The sequence below is a fragment of the Cavia porcellus genome, unplaced genomic scaffold (genome assembly GCF_034190915.1).
Source record: "Cavia porcellus strain 051 isolate PalLab524CR breed Dunkin Hartley unplaced genomic scaffold, mCavPor4.1 scaffold_5, whole genome shotgun sequence".
NCBI classification, from domain to species: Eukaryota; Metazoa; Chordata; class Mammalia; order Rodentia; family Caviidae; genus Cavia; species Cavia porcellus.
This window is the reverse complement of record NW_026947488.1, coordinates 67,712,980-67,729,155: the sequence shown is the minus strand read 5'-3', so window position 1 is coordinate 67,729,155 and position 16,176 is coordinate 67,712,980. Positions and strand designations below refer to the sequence as shown.

At 41.5% G+C, this 16,176-nt stretch overlaps 1 protein-coding gene across 1 annotated transcript in view; it reads left to right on the top strand.

Annotated features, from left to right (window-relative positions):
- Pcolce2 (procollagen C-endopeptidase enhancer 2) overlaps positions 1–15,187 on the top strand; it is a 69,978-nt gene extending 54,791 nt beyond the window's left edge. Inside the window, exons 4-9 of the mRNA XM_063249125.1 lie at positions 697–821; positions 2,030–2,166; positions 5,898–6,052; positions 11,476–11,559; positions 13,572–13,739; positions 14,632–15,187. Coding sequence (XP_063105195.1) covers positions 697–821; positions 2,030–2,166; positions 5,898–6,052; positions 11,476–11,559; positions 13,572–13,739; positions 14,632–14,762 — 800 coding nt within the window. The 3' untranslated portion in view covers positions 14,763–15,187. The remainder of the gene's footprint in view (positions 1–696; positions 822–2,029; positions 2,167–5,897; positions 6,053–11,475; positions 11,560–13,571; positions 13,740–14,631) is intronic.
- The last annotated feature ends 989 nt before the right edge of the window (positions 15,188–16,176 follow it).

The following is a 16,176-nucleotide window of genomic DNA, read 5'->3' as shown; positions in this document are numbered from 1 at the left end:
AAACTAAATTTAAGGCATTGTAGTAATCTAACTTTCTAAAATTATTTTTCAGTGCGTTAGTACAGTGCATTACATACTAGTACATATATTCAATATCTGAAATAATATTTTTCAACTAAGTTGCTGTTAGTTTTAGTTTTGGGATGATTTTCTACTTTGTCCTTTATATTTTCTGTATTGCTGAAAGTTTATAAGCATTACTTTTATCAAACAAATTATACCTAACAGTTACTAAAGATGCATGTATCATGTAAAGTTTTCTGGTAATTCATGTTGTCTATACTAATTCAAATTTTGTCCAAGGACATTTCATAAGTACCTTGAGAATTTTTGGAATCTATAAGATTTGTTGAGCTGCAAGCTTTCTGAGCACATGTTCTGTCTTTGCTTTCCCCTCCCAGAAAAGAAAAGAAAAACAGAACCTGAGGCTTGGACTGTACTTCTCTTCCTGTCTTGTGCTGATGTGATATGCTAGAAATTATAAAGATCAGTGTGTGGGTGTGGGTGTGCACGCACACGCCTGCACATGTAGCAGATTATCTATGTTATTTTCTTTAAGAGAAAATGTAACTGTTGCCTTGACTTACTGTTCTGTCCCCCAATATTTCACATTCCTAACCTCTATGTGGTTGTGTTCCTGTAACGTATGTTTGGATATAAACTTGTCGAATATTTTCCGATATTTAATGACTTCAGGGGACCAGTATTGTGGAGGACGCCTCGAAAGACCTTCAGGCTCTTTTAAAACCCCCAACTGGCCAGACCGGGATTATCCTGTAGGAGTCACTTGTATATGGCACATCATAGCCCCCAAAAACCAGGTGAGGCTCCCTGAAACCATGAAGAAGGCGTGATTGTGTGAAGTTCCCAGAGAGGGGGGCCCACCTCTTAGAGGCCTCTGGCTGTGGTGTTCAAGCAAGAAGTAAGGCTATAGAGAAAGGAAGGTCCTGCCGGGCACAGGTATTTCTTCATAAGAAGACCCAGTAAAAATTGCCTTTTGCATTACTTGACTTGCAAAATCAAATGAATTTAATGTCCTATTATGTATTGACAACTTTCAAAACAAATGGTAGGCAAATGGCACATAAGATTATTTACCCTGTTGTAAGTGGTAATGAATAATTGTGGGCAGATAAAAATCCTCAGATACACGTACGTTTCAAGGTCCCATTTTCTCACATAGCAAACTCAGCCCGTCACAGTCCTCCCAATAACCGAATCAAAGACCGTGAGTGTTCTTCCCTCCAACAAAGCCAGCGAAAGTGTCCAGTGTGAAAGCTGGTCTCCTTTAAGATGCTTTAGTGGTTAAGAAAAGGTGTTGTATAAATTCCACACAGAAACTTTATTCATTATTCTAAAACAATCAAGAGAGAAGTTGTAGTTTTCTACTATTTAATAGTTCATGGTTCTATGAATTTTTGCCCTTTCTGGGAACCATTTTCAGATATGAATTGTAGGACTGAACTCAGCAAAGGAATAAATACAACTTATTCTGTGAACTTTTAAATCTAACTTTGTAAAGCATTATTATTACAAACTATAATATTTAATACAAATATTAAGGTGAGCATTGTGACTTTTTTTAAAGATACTTTTCAAAATTGATCTTTCATAGAGCTTGTATGAATACTGCCATATATTTATTTTTAAAATAGATAATTATTCAGATCAACATACCACATAGGGCAGTGATGTGAACACATGTTCACACATACGCTTATGTATAGATTTTTATCATAATCCCAAAACTAATTTTTATTTTTAAGAAGAAAAATGTAATCATTTATTTAACAATGGAAGACTTACATTTCTAAAATAACTTAAACCATTATGTAATTCTTTTATAATGATTAAAAATGAAAGCAAAAAGAATAACCAAGAAACATGGCAATAAGAAAAACATCATTTAAAGAGAATAAACTTTTTTAATGAAGAAAAAATTATGGTATGCTACAAATCTCAGAAAAATTCCATTGGAGGTTGTTCAGCAATGCTATTTTGACACTTCTGTGTTGTGCTTTCTCTAAAGCTTATAGAATTAAAATTTGAGAAGTTTGATGTTGAACGAGATAACTATTGTCGATATGATTTCGTGGCTGTGTTTAATGGTGGAGAAGTCAATGATGCTCAGAGAATTGGAAAATATTGTGGTGATAGCCCACCTGCGTAAGTAGTACCTATATATGGTGATTCAGATTTTCATGACTCTAACATGATTTTTTACCAAATTTTCCAGTTACACTTATTTTCTGGAAGGTTTTACACTGTTGTTTTATTGTCAAAGTCTGGAGTGCTAGACTACACTACAGTTATATTTGAATCTGTATTCACACAAAAATAAAAAATAACTGGATTGGAAATTTAAATGAGAATTTCTGTTCATCCAAAAGTATTTTAAAGAGAGGGAAAAGGTAAGGCACAAAGAGAAACACGTTTTTGTAAGTGTTTGACAGAAGTCCTGAAATATACTGAAAGAATTCTAAAAATAAGTAAAGAAAAGACAATGTGCTAGGAAAAATGGGCAAAAGACAGAAAAGGCATTTCCAAAAAAAGAAAGTGGCACAGTGAATATACCTGTGAAAAGAGTATAAATTGGTACAACCTTTGGAAATCGGTTTGGCATTCCCTGCTAACCTGGAGACCAAGGGTAGTAACCGCACGTACAGCATATGCCCTGCCCTCTGGTTTCCAGATTAAATACAGTTTTGCACCTGTGCACCACAGGGCACATCCAAGAATGTCCTCAGCAATATCGTTTCTAATGGAGAGCAGCCCACTACAGTACACCCTACCTAGCAATGAAAACAGGTGAATCTCCCTTACAAGATGGGGTGAAATAAACAGTAGCCAAAAAATACATACCATACCCTTTCATTTATGTGGAGCTTAAAAATGTGCAAGCCTGTATAACCTATTAATCCATGATGCTGGAAACAGGATAAACCAAGAGGGAAAAAATAAGGCGAGGAGAAGTGCACAGTGCAGGCCAGCACTTACCCTGAGTGCAGTGGGCAGGTGATGGAGGCCACCACTGAGAGCAGTCCTGCCCGAGGAGCTGGGCCGGAGGAGCTGTACTGTCAGCCCTCCACCTAACACTTTTGTCCCGAGGAATATTTTTCCATAGTTAAAATACTTCTTGGGTAGAAGTAGGACAGTGAAGATAACAAGGAGATCTATGTGAGGAGAATTCTCCATTAAAAATATGAATAGGGAGACCAGCGCACAGGGATGTATCTGTAATCCCAGCACTGGGGCGCTGAGGCAGGGAGCCTGCCTCAAGGCTGAAGCTGCAGAGTGAGTTCAAGGCCAGCATAGAATACATAGCAAGACCTTTTCTCAAAAAAAAGAGAAAAGAAAAAATAAACAGGAGGAACATTGGGAACATGGGACATCACCTCATCATACTCGTGTCTGGTTGAAATGCAGTTTGCGAGACATGGGATTCATTTATGCTCACTGAATTTACACTATGTCAGCTGTGTGCCCAAGGAACCCTGAATACAAAGATACATGTTTAAAATACAAAGAAAAGCAGTGGAATGCGCTGCATGGAGTCCTTCGGCCCAGTCCTGCCACCTGATGAGCAGAAGGGGAGAGTTGGTTTCCATGTCTTGCTGTGATGGAGCCTCTCCAAGTGCATGAGGTGACAGAGGTTAACGTGCCCTGTGACCCTCGAACCCCCACCTTGGACAAGATGAACAGGGAGTCTAAAGGCTGTTGCAGTGGGTTTGCGAGAAACTAAGGAGGTAGCGATGAAGAGGATATGGATTAAAAGACATTTGGATGGTAAAATGAGGATATGTCAGTTGACTCTGGTGACAAAAGAGAGGAAGACTGTGGAAAGACAGGCCAGAGACAGCTGCAGTAGCTTCTCTGAGCCACAGAGGCAGCGTCTTGATCTGCTTCTGGGATGTACGAAGCAGAGTGGAGTAGGTGAGCGTGTATGGAGGGTTAGGGTTGGGGCTGGGTTGAGGGTAGGACTGGTGTGAGATTTCACCTGCCTTCCTCCTTCCTAGGCATCCATAATGCTAATCTGCAGATGCAACACTTCGCCCTCAGTACATTACAGCACTGTGATTCTGCACACTTATACAGAGCTCAGGGGCACCGTAATAAAAACCTGTTACTAAAGCATTCTTCCTTGAGAAAATTCGATTTCTGATATAATGTCTCCAAGAGTAGTTCATAGAAAAACCAATGGTCACTATATTTGTAACACCTTATGTAGCATACTAACCTGATTAGGTCTGAGGATCTCCTTTGTTGCTTATAATAAGTACTTTTTGTAATTTTATCATTTCAACAATACTGTGTTTTAGTTGTACTTAAGGATCATGTTTAGTATATATTTGATTTCAAAATAATAAAAGCAAATGATAATATTTCTGTTAAAGATTTAAAGTCTCAGAAGCATTATTTAAATGACCTCTGTTGATGTAGGTCATGAAACTCACTTTTAAGTTTATCTAATGCTTTGGCTTAAAAGTTTATTACTCAAGACAGAAAAAGTCCTGCACTTTTTCTAGTTGGTTGGTTCAAGTACATAATCTATCTACTAAACATATCTCGCAAGAGGAGCAAAACAGTAAACGAAAGTTTCCCCAAGCCCAGCTTGGCGGCACACGCTGTAATTCGGGTGTGAATTACAGGGGTGTGAATTACTCTGGGAAGCTGAAGCAGGAAGATCACACTAATGTGTGCCCACACTTAATGGGCATTGGCTCAAAAAAATTTTTTTGGAGATGTAGCTGAGTGTAACATGCCAGGTTTAATACCCAGTACCCCCATCCAAAAGAAGTTGCTCCATTATTTTTGTCCTTGATGCCTGTAAAGAGATTGGCTTGAGAAAATGTCTCAAAAAAGTTTAGTCAGGGCCCAGATAGCTCAGAGGCAAAGTGCCTGCCTGGCAAGCAGGAGGTCATGAGTTTGATTCCCAGTACTGAAAGTTTAGTCATTCAATAACTTGTTTACATCTGAATAATGGTTTAAAATAGAATTAACCAAAGAGCATTTTCTACCTTTTTTCAAATAACAATGGCAAAATTTTTTTAAAAAACTATTATCTTGTGTAACAGTTATTCTCCTAGGATTTAAGGGAGCTTTTGGGCTTCAATTATCATCTTAACTAAACCCATAGTATCAACCAGCAAGCTCCTAAAATGAGACTTCTTCATGGTGTTGTTCGTAGTCATTGAAACAGGAATCGCTTCTCTGTTTTCCTAATGGAGGTTATGCATAGAAATGCATCTGTTCCAGGCATGCATTAGAAGGTCCATTGAAAATAAAATGGAAGTCACTTTAAACCCTCCATGGCTCTCCTTATCCCCTGAGGTAATCTCTCCGGCTGGGCACTCACATAGTAGGGATTTGTCTGCGCACTTTGTCCAGTGAGTTCTCCACAGGCGGCAGCTGGGTCCTCTGGCAAGCTTGAAAGAAATCACACTATTCCTGAGTTAGATGAACCCAAGATGCTTATAGGAAACCAGCAAGAACAGGAGAGGTTATATCGCTTCCAATGTCTGCCACTGTCTCTGGAGTCACTGGGTCCTGGGTTCAAACGTTGAGCTGCGCATTGTGACAGTAGGGCCCGGGGCAAATCCCTTGAATTCTCAGAACCTCAGTTGCCTTATTCTATGTGAAGGGGATGGTGGGGTTGCAAAGATGGAATGAGAGGGGTGCCGAGCTGAGCCAAGAAGTTATAGGTTAGCCCCTAGCATTAGTATTTAGGAGATAAGATTTTTTTCAAGCATTTGTACTTTCAAGTTTAAATAAATGACCAATCTATTGTCAGAAAGCAATGGAAAGTCAGAAAAATGTATATTTTTTAGAGAGATAGTACTTACACTTTAAATGTATGTATGCATGTATATATTTTTAAACATGTTTTTGTTTTGTAGCCCAGTTGTGTCTGAAAGAAATGAACTTCTTATTCAGTTTTTATCAGACTTAAGTTTAACGGCAGATGGATTTATTGGTCACTACAAATTTAGGCCAAAAAAATTGCCTACGACAACAGCAGCACCTGTTACTACCACAAACCCAGTAACTACAAGTAAGTTTTCCTCTTTGGAAGATTGTGTAAAATTTAGGAGTGTAAAAAGAATTCTTGCTGGACGTGTGCACACCGATATCCCAGTACTTGAGAACTGAGGCAGAAAGCTCTCTAGGAGTTCGAGGCCAGCCTGGGCTACCTCCTGAGTTTAAGACCAGCCTGAACTATATAACAAGACTCTGTCTCAGAAAACAAAAGAATTATCTTGAAGTAGAAAAAAATCTAGTAAGAAGAAGAAAAAATTTGGAACTAAAAAATTAGGTATGAGAATAATGACTCCATTAAGAAAAGGATAGGGGAGGCCAGGAATATAATTCAGCAGCACAAGCACCTACCTGAGGTGAGGTCATGAGTTTGATCTCCGGTACCAAAAAACAAAACAACAAAAAAGGATACAGTCTATGAAAGCATATGAACTAGTAGTTTTAACATCTCATTTAAGAAAATTATGGACACTTAAGAATTATCAGGAAGAATTATCATGTATAAACATGATCATTGTAAGCCTAACTTTGCTTCACTGATGCTTATTAAATTGTGGTTTTCTTTTTTTATTGAAAAAAATTCAACCCATGATTATTGTACATATCTATGGAATACAGTGTGATAATTTGATAGGTCAAATCAGGGTGATTAGCATTTCCATCTTAAACATTTGTCATTTGTGTTTGGAGGTTTTGAGCTTCTTTTTCCTAGCTCTTTATAAAATACATAACAAATTGTTAGAAACTGTAGTCATCCACCTGTGTTTTAATAGAACACTAAGATGTATGCTTCCCATCTAATTGCAATATAGTATCCACCATCCGACCCCCCTTTCACCCACCTCATTCCTAGCCTTTCAGGGTTTTCTTTTTTATTGCCTATCATTGTGGTATTTGAGGTAAACTTTTATGGCAAAATGCCATACAGAACACTTTTTCAAATTGCAGTAAACCAAATAAAAATATTCAACATCACGAGTAATGAGTCTCAGCTTTCTTTCTGCTCCACTTACTGAGACTTCAAGACTCAGATTAAAGATACAAATCCAGGGAGGAAGAAGGGGGCCTAGAGCTAGGGTGACATATCAAACAGGCTGAAAGGAGCCCAGCTTTACCGCCCACCCAGGTGAGGGCTGTGCGGACCCACACGCAGGTAGGTCCTGAAGCCGGCGTCTTTCTGCGCTCCACAAGTGGGCCCCCTTGTGGCTTAGATGCGCACTGCCTCACGTCACGGCCTGCTCCGAGGGCTCTTCCTGGGAGACTGACTTATTCTTGCCTGTGAATTGCTTGTCACCCCATGGTAAGAGTCGTTTGTTTCCTAACTTATATCTCCATCCTAAACTTTTGCGCTTTTTCTTTCTTTCTTTTCTTTTTCAAGACAGAATCTCGCTGTCATTCAGGCTGGCCTTGAATTCACCATGTAGCCCAGGCTTCTAGTCTCGAACTCTTGGCCATCTTCCTGCCTCAACCTCCTGAGAGCTGGGATTATAGGCATGTACCGCCACATTCGGTGACATCCTAAACTTTCTTTTGAAATTGTAAACATGGATTTGTAACTATTTTCTGCTGTTTGGTGTCTGCTAGATATTTAAATGAAAACATAACAGATTCATCTTATTTGATCACTGTTTTCTGGCTCAAACCTGCTTCTCCACCTGTTTCCCAAGCGTGTCCTCAGCATCAGCGGTCACACTCCAGGGTCATCTTTGCCTTCCTCTCCTACCTACCCCGCCGCCATCACCACATGTGCAGAGACAGCAGGCCATGGTGTTCTGCCAATTCATTGCCTACATTACGCTATCTATTGATTTATAGAAACTGCTATGAGTGGCTGTTGTAAAACACAATATAGCCAGTAATAGTGATTTAAATTTAAAAGCCTCAAGTAGCTAGTGACTGCCACACCAGCTGGCTTAGGTACCCTAAGCTGCACCCGTAGTATATATCTCACTCTGCCTGTCTTTGTATCCTTTACAGGCTTCATCTTCAAGCCTTCCCACCTCTCTCCATATGCCCTGGAGTATTTTGGTTGTTATAAGTGTAAAGGAAATTGTTGATAGGTTTAAGCAAAATATGTGATTAGATTGGTACCTTACAAAAATCATGCTGGCCACTATGAGGCGAATGGATTGTAGAGATATCTTGATGAGTGTGTTCTCTGATTGTGCAAGTCAACTGTACTGTGGCATAAATACAGACATAGTCAAGACATGAGTGGGTGGTGCTCTCAGACTTTGGTAGTTAATGAGACTAGGGAGACCACGCTGGTGTCAAGAATGCTTTCTGGGTCCCAGATTACACAGCAGAGTATGTGTGTGTGTGGGGTGGGGTCGTATGGTTCACTGAAGCGGGGAGCTGGGCTTGAGGGGAGATCCAAAAATTACGCTGTGGCCTTGTTGGGTTTGGGGTATCTGTGAGATGTTCGGATAGAGGTGTCCAGAATCACACACCTGGGTCTCCAGACCAGAGAGACAGACGTAAGGGAGAGCTTTGAATTTAAGAGCCTCAGGAATGAGGCAAAGATGTTCACCCTAAGCCCCTTATTCAGGATAGTTCTTGAAATTTTAGTTGGAGCACACCCATGTTTGTTGCAACATAGTTACTAACAACCAAGAAACCGGACAGCCTAGAGGCCTATCAGCAGATGAATGGATAAAGAAAATGTGGCATGTGCCTGATGGAGTATTATTTAGCCCACTGAACAATCTGGAGATTATCATGTCGAGTGAAATAAGCTAGAATCAGAAGGACCAATACTGTACTCAAATATCGCACAGTTTCCCTAATATGTGGAATCTAAAGAAGATGTCAAGAAAGTAGAAAGCAGACAAGAGAGAGGGAAGGGGTGTAAGGACAGGTAATGAAGGGAATGAACCAAGCAAAAAATACGCATTGAAGCACCCTAAAAATGTGAAGCAAAGTGGGAATAGCCAGTTTATAGGGGAGATGGGGAAGATGATTGGAGCATGTTGTATGCATGTGTAAATCTGCCAAAATGAAGCACAGCAATGGAAAAAATAAGTCTAGGGAGGGGTTGCAAAAGAAAGCCAGGAGCAGGGATTGAACCTTTAGAAGCAGCAGCTTTCTACAGAGGAAGAGACGAAAAAGGAGTGGCTGGGAAGGAGGGAAGAAAAACAGGAGCTCATGGCGTGAAAGAGAATGCTTCTCAGAGGGGAGTGGCAGGCACATCCCTCTAATCCCAGCATTCTGGGAAGCTGAGACAGGGAGATCATAACTTGGAGCCCAGCCTGAGCAACTTAGCCAGACTATGTCTCAAAGTAAACAAGAAGAAAGACATGGTGAGTGAATTCACATGCGGATGAGAATTCAAGCAAGGGAAGACTAAATATTTCCATTTGATTTTGTGAGTGGAGGCTTTGTAAGTGGTGTCATGCAGGCAGAAACCAGAGTAAATTGAGGAGCATGGCAGGCAAGGAAATTGAGACAGACAGTTCAGCAGCTCACCCCGCAAACATGGCCCGGAAGGAGGGAAGAGGCCTTGGCAGCTGACTGTGTTAACTTTGGTGGGAAATGGCTGCAAAGGAGAAAACAACAGCAGGTCGATGGAGTAAACTGAGAAGAAAGTTTTGACAAAGGTAGGAGGAGCTGGCTCCAGAGGACTTGCAAAGGGATGACGGATCCCAGGCGCCACCCCTCTGTGAGAGGAAGACTAAAGACCTGGAGATTCAGTAGGGATCTTGTGGCTTCTGTTCTCCGTAGAAGAGAGACAAGTTCACCCGCTGAGAATGGGAAGGGAAGCAGCAGTACTGGAGGCTGGGTGAGGAGAACAAATCTGAAAAACAGTTGTGGAACTGGGAGTCAGGCACTGCTTTGCTCAGCTGTCAGAGGCAGGCACAGAAATCGCTAGTTCTGCAGGATTCAAAAGGGGCTGCAGGTCACAGGGGAATAGGCATCTAAGATACTGACTGCTAAGAAAATGGTTGAAATAATGGAATGTGGAAACCAAACGGAATCGCTAAGCAAATAAAGGCCAGCCAGGGTTAATGGATTGGGGAAAACGAGAAGGATCAGTGTACTGAACCTCCAAAGGTAGAGGGAGAAAGCAGTCGTGCTGTTATTAAATAAATAAGCTCAAGGGGAAGGAGGCCGCCGTGGATACCAGGATGTCTGAATTTGAGAGACTGGCAGAGAATGACCGTCACAGGAGGATGAGCCTGGGTGTGGGTGTCTGAGCTGGAGCAGAGGGAAAAGGCTGGTCAAGGAGGAAGCCACAGGGCTGAGGCGTCATCCGTGAGGAGGGCAGCCCCACTGAGACATCACGGGACACACGGGGAGGAGCCTAAGGAACCAGGGCCCAGGGTGTGAAGGCAGGTGGCAGGGAGCCGAGGTGCCCGAGGTGCCATGGCGCTGACTGCCAGGCCAGGGGACAGACCCACCGCAGAGGGTGGAAGCAGCAGCATGGGTCGCCCGCTGGCCCCCATCCTCCACGGGAAGGGTGCTGTCTTTCATGGGTGATGCTCTCGGTCAGGATCCATATTAGAAACAAGCAAACAGTAAGTTCATGGGGGACTCCGCAGAAGTACTAGATGAGCAGTGTTGCATTTGCAGACGTTTAGCCAAGTGGATAGTCAGTGGTTTTGTGTTAGTCCTCTTAGCTATGACCACACACAGCCAATAATTAGCAAGTATTTTACAAACATTCCTAAGGTGACAATGGGATTACATGTTTTCATTATGTTAACCCAGTGTTTCTCAGCCTCAGCACTCTTTATATTGTGGGCCAGATTTTTATATGTCATCCTGCTCAGCGTACCCCGAGTATCTGTTCACTAGATGTCATTAGCACCCCTGTACTTAGGACAGCCAGAATGTTTATAGACATTGCCATATGTCACCGAGAGGGCAAAATGGCTTCTCCTTGAGAGCCCTTGTGTTGTTTCCTTTTGTGTCTGAGTTTATCTGTGTCTCAGTTCTTAAAATCCTTATAGCCAGTGCCAGGCTCAAAGTAAATATTTAGTGAGTGCTTGTGTCTGATTACAGATATAGCACTTCGTAGGTGAGAATGCACCAGGCAAGCTCCTTGCAGCCTCAGGAGCACCACAGGATTCCTCTGAAGAGTGAAGAATTAACATGTATTTTATAGTTCAGATCATTGTACTGGGTTTTCTAAACAGAGCACACAAAGTGAGCTATCTATTTTTGGTCAGTGTTAGTTTTATAGAAAAAAACAGGTAACAGCTAAATTTGGATTATCTTTGATCTCAGGTTTAAAATTCAGTAGAGGATTGTGTTGCTGTGAGGAAATTAGAGCAGGAGTAGGTAGCATGAAGAGTTTCTTCTGTGTAGTTATAATTATTTCATCACAGGGACTAATTTGTGGCTTAGGGAAATAAATGGTAATTTTAAATGGATAAATTCAGATGGAAGCACCAATTATACTTGAACTCATTTTCCTGACTCTTCTGTCTTTGAATTAAGGTTTAAAACCGACGGTGGCCCTGTGTCAACAAAAGTGTAGACGGACGGGGACTCTGGAGAGCAATTATTGTTCAAACAACTTTGGTAAGAAATGAAACCAGGCTTTCTCTTTAATCAGAAACTCGAGACCGCCTGCTTGGTCTCATAGGAATTGCCACAAATTTAATGGTGAAGGGTCAGGAACCCTGTACATTTACCCCCAAAAACAGACACAAGTTTACATTGTGCTATTCAAAGTATCAGATTTCATAGGTGAGAAAAATAAGTATTCAGAAAATCTGCCCTTTTTTACATAACATTAATAATTTGATTGTTGATTCGCGATACTACTACTCTGTAGTCTGTTAACTGTTCCTGAAAATATCCTGCTTCCTTTGTTCCGCACATATTTTTCATGTTCTGGGTGTTTTTTTTACATATCTGTAATTGAACTAAAGTGCATTAGAAACATAGCCAAGTTTACATTCAGAAACTGGCCTCTATCAAGAAAGTCACATATTTCCTCTGTGGTGTTTTTCCAGAGTATTTAATTAAAACCTGGAAGTCTGATGTCCACTTTTGGAAACTTAGAAATTGGAACCTGGGGAGATTGTTCTTTATGAAATTAAAAAATTGCACTTTGTGAAAACTGCTTAAGTGCAAAAGATACTAAATTTGGTTGTGTTGGTTATTTTTTAGAGTAGTTTAAAATTAACATTTAAGTAGAAGTCTTCTCAGAGAAGGATCGTTGCTATAGCAACTTGCCCACAACAAAGGGCCTCCCCAGAGAGGTTTTCCTTGCCTTTGGGTGCCTTAAAGTGGGAACTGTTGGCAGCCTAGTAGGGATCTCATTGTGAAACTGCAAAGATGAAGACACTGAAGCGTCTGACGCCCTCCATTTTACTGGGGCTTACATGCTGAAATTCAAATAACTGGCATGAAAATGAAAACACATAGTGCCAGGTGTCGTGGCCGCCACATCCAGGTTAACTTGCTGTAGCAGGTGGTTCAGGAAATTGTCCACCTGTGCCTCTGGGAGCCTCCTGATCTCACCTGGCTGTGGACTGACACCTGGCCAGGGACTGACATTTTGGGTGAACACTCATCACCACAAATCAGAGTAAGACACAATAAGAATTGAGACATTGGGATCTTGGCACACTAATAAGCTGTGAGCGTGCACTTTGTCTGGAAGGGATCATCTTAGATGAATCCAAAACTTGGTCTTTCCCATTAATTGTGGTTCATTTCCTCGGCCAGATGCTGTCATCAGTGGCCAGAGGCATCCAACCAGAGTTGGTAAAACTCCCAGGGGCAGTTTTTTGGTGGCCTCAGTAACAGGGATTATGCTGATTGTTTTCTTGACAGCTGTTTAAAAAAAAAGTCGTTCTGTACAACCCCTACACCACTAGGAATTATGTCCCTCCACCTCCTAAAATGCCACCAGCATTCCAGGGCCCTTCAGGAAAGACGGCATTTTTCCCTGTGTGGCTCAGAAAATGGTTTTCTTTGTCATTGGGAAAGAAAAAAAAGTTACACAAGGGAAATCAACTGAATTTTGTTAGTTTTTTAAACTCACGAATGTTTGGAGGTTTATTTCAAGTATACTTTAAAATGAAAAAAACAGGGTATATAAAAAAAGACTATAAGAAAACCTGGACAGAGATAATTTCTGATTATTAGAGATGTGCACCCTCCCCCTGGGTGAACAAAAGCTAAGGAAGAGAGGACAGCTGGTGTGCTGCTGGGGGCAGGACATGGGATGGACGCTCAGCCACACAGACACAAATATCCTTGTGATTGAACTTCTAGCATGGTGTTGCCTCTCCTAAGCTCATTCTTGATTGGATCCATGCATTGGAAAGGACACTGTAACCGAGTCCTTTCAGCAACAGACTGCAGTGAGGCAAGTATTTAGGTTTCTCTCCAAGTTACCAACAGCCACCAGAGGAACAGTGCAGCTCCTTGAGCCTTTTCTTCAACCTGAATTTTGGGGATAAATACGCAGAACCAAATTCAAGGGTGCAGTTTCATTTCTGAAAACTGGAAGGTAAAATTCTTTCCAGTTTTGCTCAACTTCACTTCATTGTCACGTACCCTCGCGTTTTCCTCTGCAGTGTTGGTCGGAGCTGTTATCACCACCACCCCTCGGGGTGAGAGCTTGCAGGCCACAATCTCCATCATCAACATCTATAAGGAGGGAAACCTGGCAATTCAGCAGGCTGGCAAGAACATGAGTGCCAAGGTTACTGTGGTCTGCAGGCAGTGCCCTCTCCTCAGAAGAGGTGAGTAAGTAGGAAAGCTCTCTTCTGGGGGCGTGCAGAGGCAGGGAGGGGAAGGAGAGAGGCTCTGAGGAAGTCATGAGTCTTTCCAGGCTGCTGTGGCTGGTGGACGGAATTAAAATCAGGGCTAAGATATTCCCTATACATGATAGAGAAGAGAGCCTTTGTGCTGGGCAGAGTTATGCTGTATTGTAGCGCTTCTACCTTGTACAAAAAGAGGTGGTTGAAGCCTGGTGTGGGAATGCATGCCTGTCACCCTAGCTAGCACTCTGCAAGGCTGAGGCAAGAACATCGAAAGTTTGAGCCCAACTTGTCAATTTAGTGATTTGGGAAGACCCTGTCTAAAAGTAAATAAAAATTTAAAAGGGCTGGGACATAGATCAGCATAAAGGCCTCGAGTTCAATGCCGAGTGCCAAAAAAAAAAAAAAGGCTAGAAATGATGAATGAGTCCCAGAGGGTGTAAAGTCCAATCAATAGGGAACAGACGCTAAGAAAGCAGTTCAGGGAAGAGAGATTTTAGATCACTGTACTTCACTTGCCAATACGGTGTTTAGAGGAAAGCAGAGGAAGTGCAGAGCCAAATTTGAGATGAGAATGTGATTCCTGAGCTAGAATTAAAAGATTTGTGAGCCATTTGCAGAGTGGAACCATTAAATGTGTGGGCAGGACTGACCACTCCACACAAGCTCCTGTGTTAGCAGAACCAGAATAGGTTAGTAGATGAATCTAGCCTTCTGCTCGAGGCTGCCAATCCTGGTGATTTTATGCTAGATAGAATAAGTGTGTGATTAGATTATTTACAGACAAGAAAATTTATTAGAGGTGAGTTTAGTGTAAATTGTTTCTGAGAACACACTCAAAGAAAAAGATTTATTTTGTATTTTCTTTCATTAGGTCTAAATTACATCATTATGGGCCAAGCGGGTGAAGATGGGCAAGGCAAGATCATGCCAAATAGTTTTGTCATGATGTTCAAGACCAAGAATCAGAAGCTTTTGAATGCCTTAAAAAACAAGCAGTGTTAACAGGGAACTGTGTCCATTTAAACTGCATTCTGTCGTTGTCTTTGAAAGATGTGTCTTCCCGAAATAGAAAATACCCCACATGACTTTGCCTGGAGTGTTCTGGAGGGCTGGTCTTCACACCATGGAGGTGTGAGACCTCCATCTCACTGGGCCTACCCTGAGAGGAGCCGACGGCTGAAAACCTGCCGACTTAGTGTGGGGTAGGAGACTCAAGGGATCGAGTGTTGACAGTTTGGACAGTGTATTTGTACATCTCTGTAAAAGGATATGTTAGAATTGAGTTGTGTGAAGATATAAAAAGGAGATTTTATTATAAGTGCAATATTTATAGTGATACTTGTTTTACCTCCAAGCATTTGCTCCGAGGTGTTATATTCTTCTCTTGCATTTTTAAGTCAGTACTTAATAAAATATATTTAAATGATCATGTAGCAGTCATTAAGCTTGTTCTTATGGAGAATGGGTCACTGTAAAGAAAAAAATCCCATTTCACAATAAAGAAGCGGTGGTGAATACCTATAATTCCAGCACTGGGGAGGATAAGGAAGGAGGATCACTGCAAGTTCGAGACCAGCCTGGGCTACATAGTTTAAGGCCAGCCAGAAATACAGTATATAGCAAGACCTTGTCTCAAAGAAAAAAAAAAGAAGGAAATAAAAAGGAATATTATTTCCATGTAAGATTATCTTTGTATCAATTTACGCTTTGTTAAGAATTAGCATTCTGAAACTTTTCGGGGCTGGATACATTCAATAATGCTAGTAGCCTAACTTCCCTCTGCCGAAGCAGAGAATGTCGGAGCTGGGATGCTGTCCCTAAGGCATCTAATGCAAACTTCTTTATTTCATAATTGAAGTGAAAGCTTTGTTGTATTTAGTGATTTTCCCAGAACCCACCAAGAGACTCACTTATCCAAGTGTCCTAGACCCAAACCCAACACCCTCACTGCTACAGAACAAGCCCTCCCCGCCCCAGCTGAAAGCCCTCCTATCCTGACGGGCAGTAGTTAGCACTAAGTACTGCTACTTAGGCTCATTTTTGCTCATCTGGATAGTAACAGCTTGGTTTTTTTTGAAGTTAATAGTGAGCTTGATTCTCCTTCATTGTTGGTACCCAGTGACTGGATTCAGGCTATGTCAGCAAAGATGCATTCTAACATTGCTCTTGAACAATCTTTCTTCAGGGCTAGGGATAAAGCTCAGTGGCATAAGCACCTGGCTGAACTATGAAAGGACTCCATGTTAGCTATCATTGTGACAAAACTTTGGGCATCAATCAACTTGAAGGAAACATTGATTTTGGCTTAGTTTCAGTTTTAGTCCATGATCAGCAGGCTCTATTGCTTTTAGGCCTTTGGCAAGGCAGAGACATCATGGTGGAAGGATGTAGTGGAGGAAGCTGCTCACTTCATGGC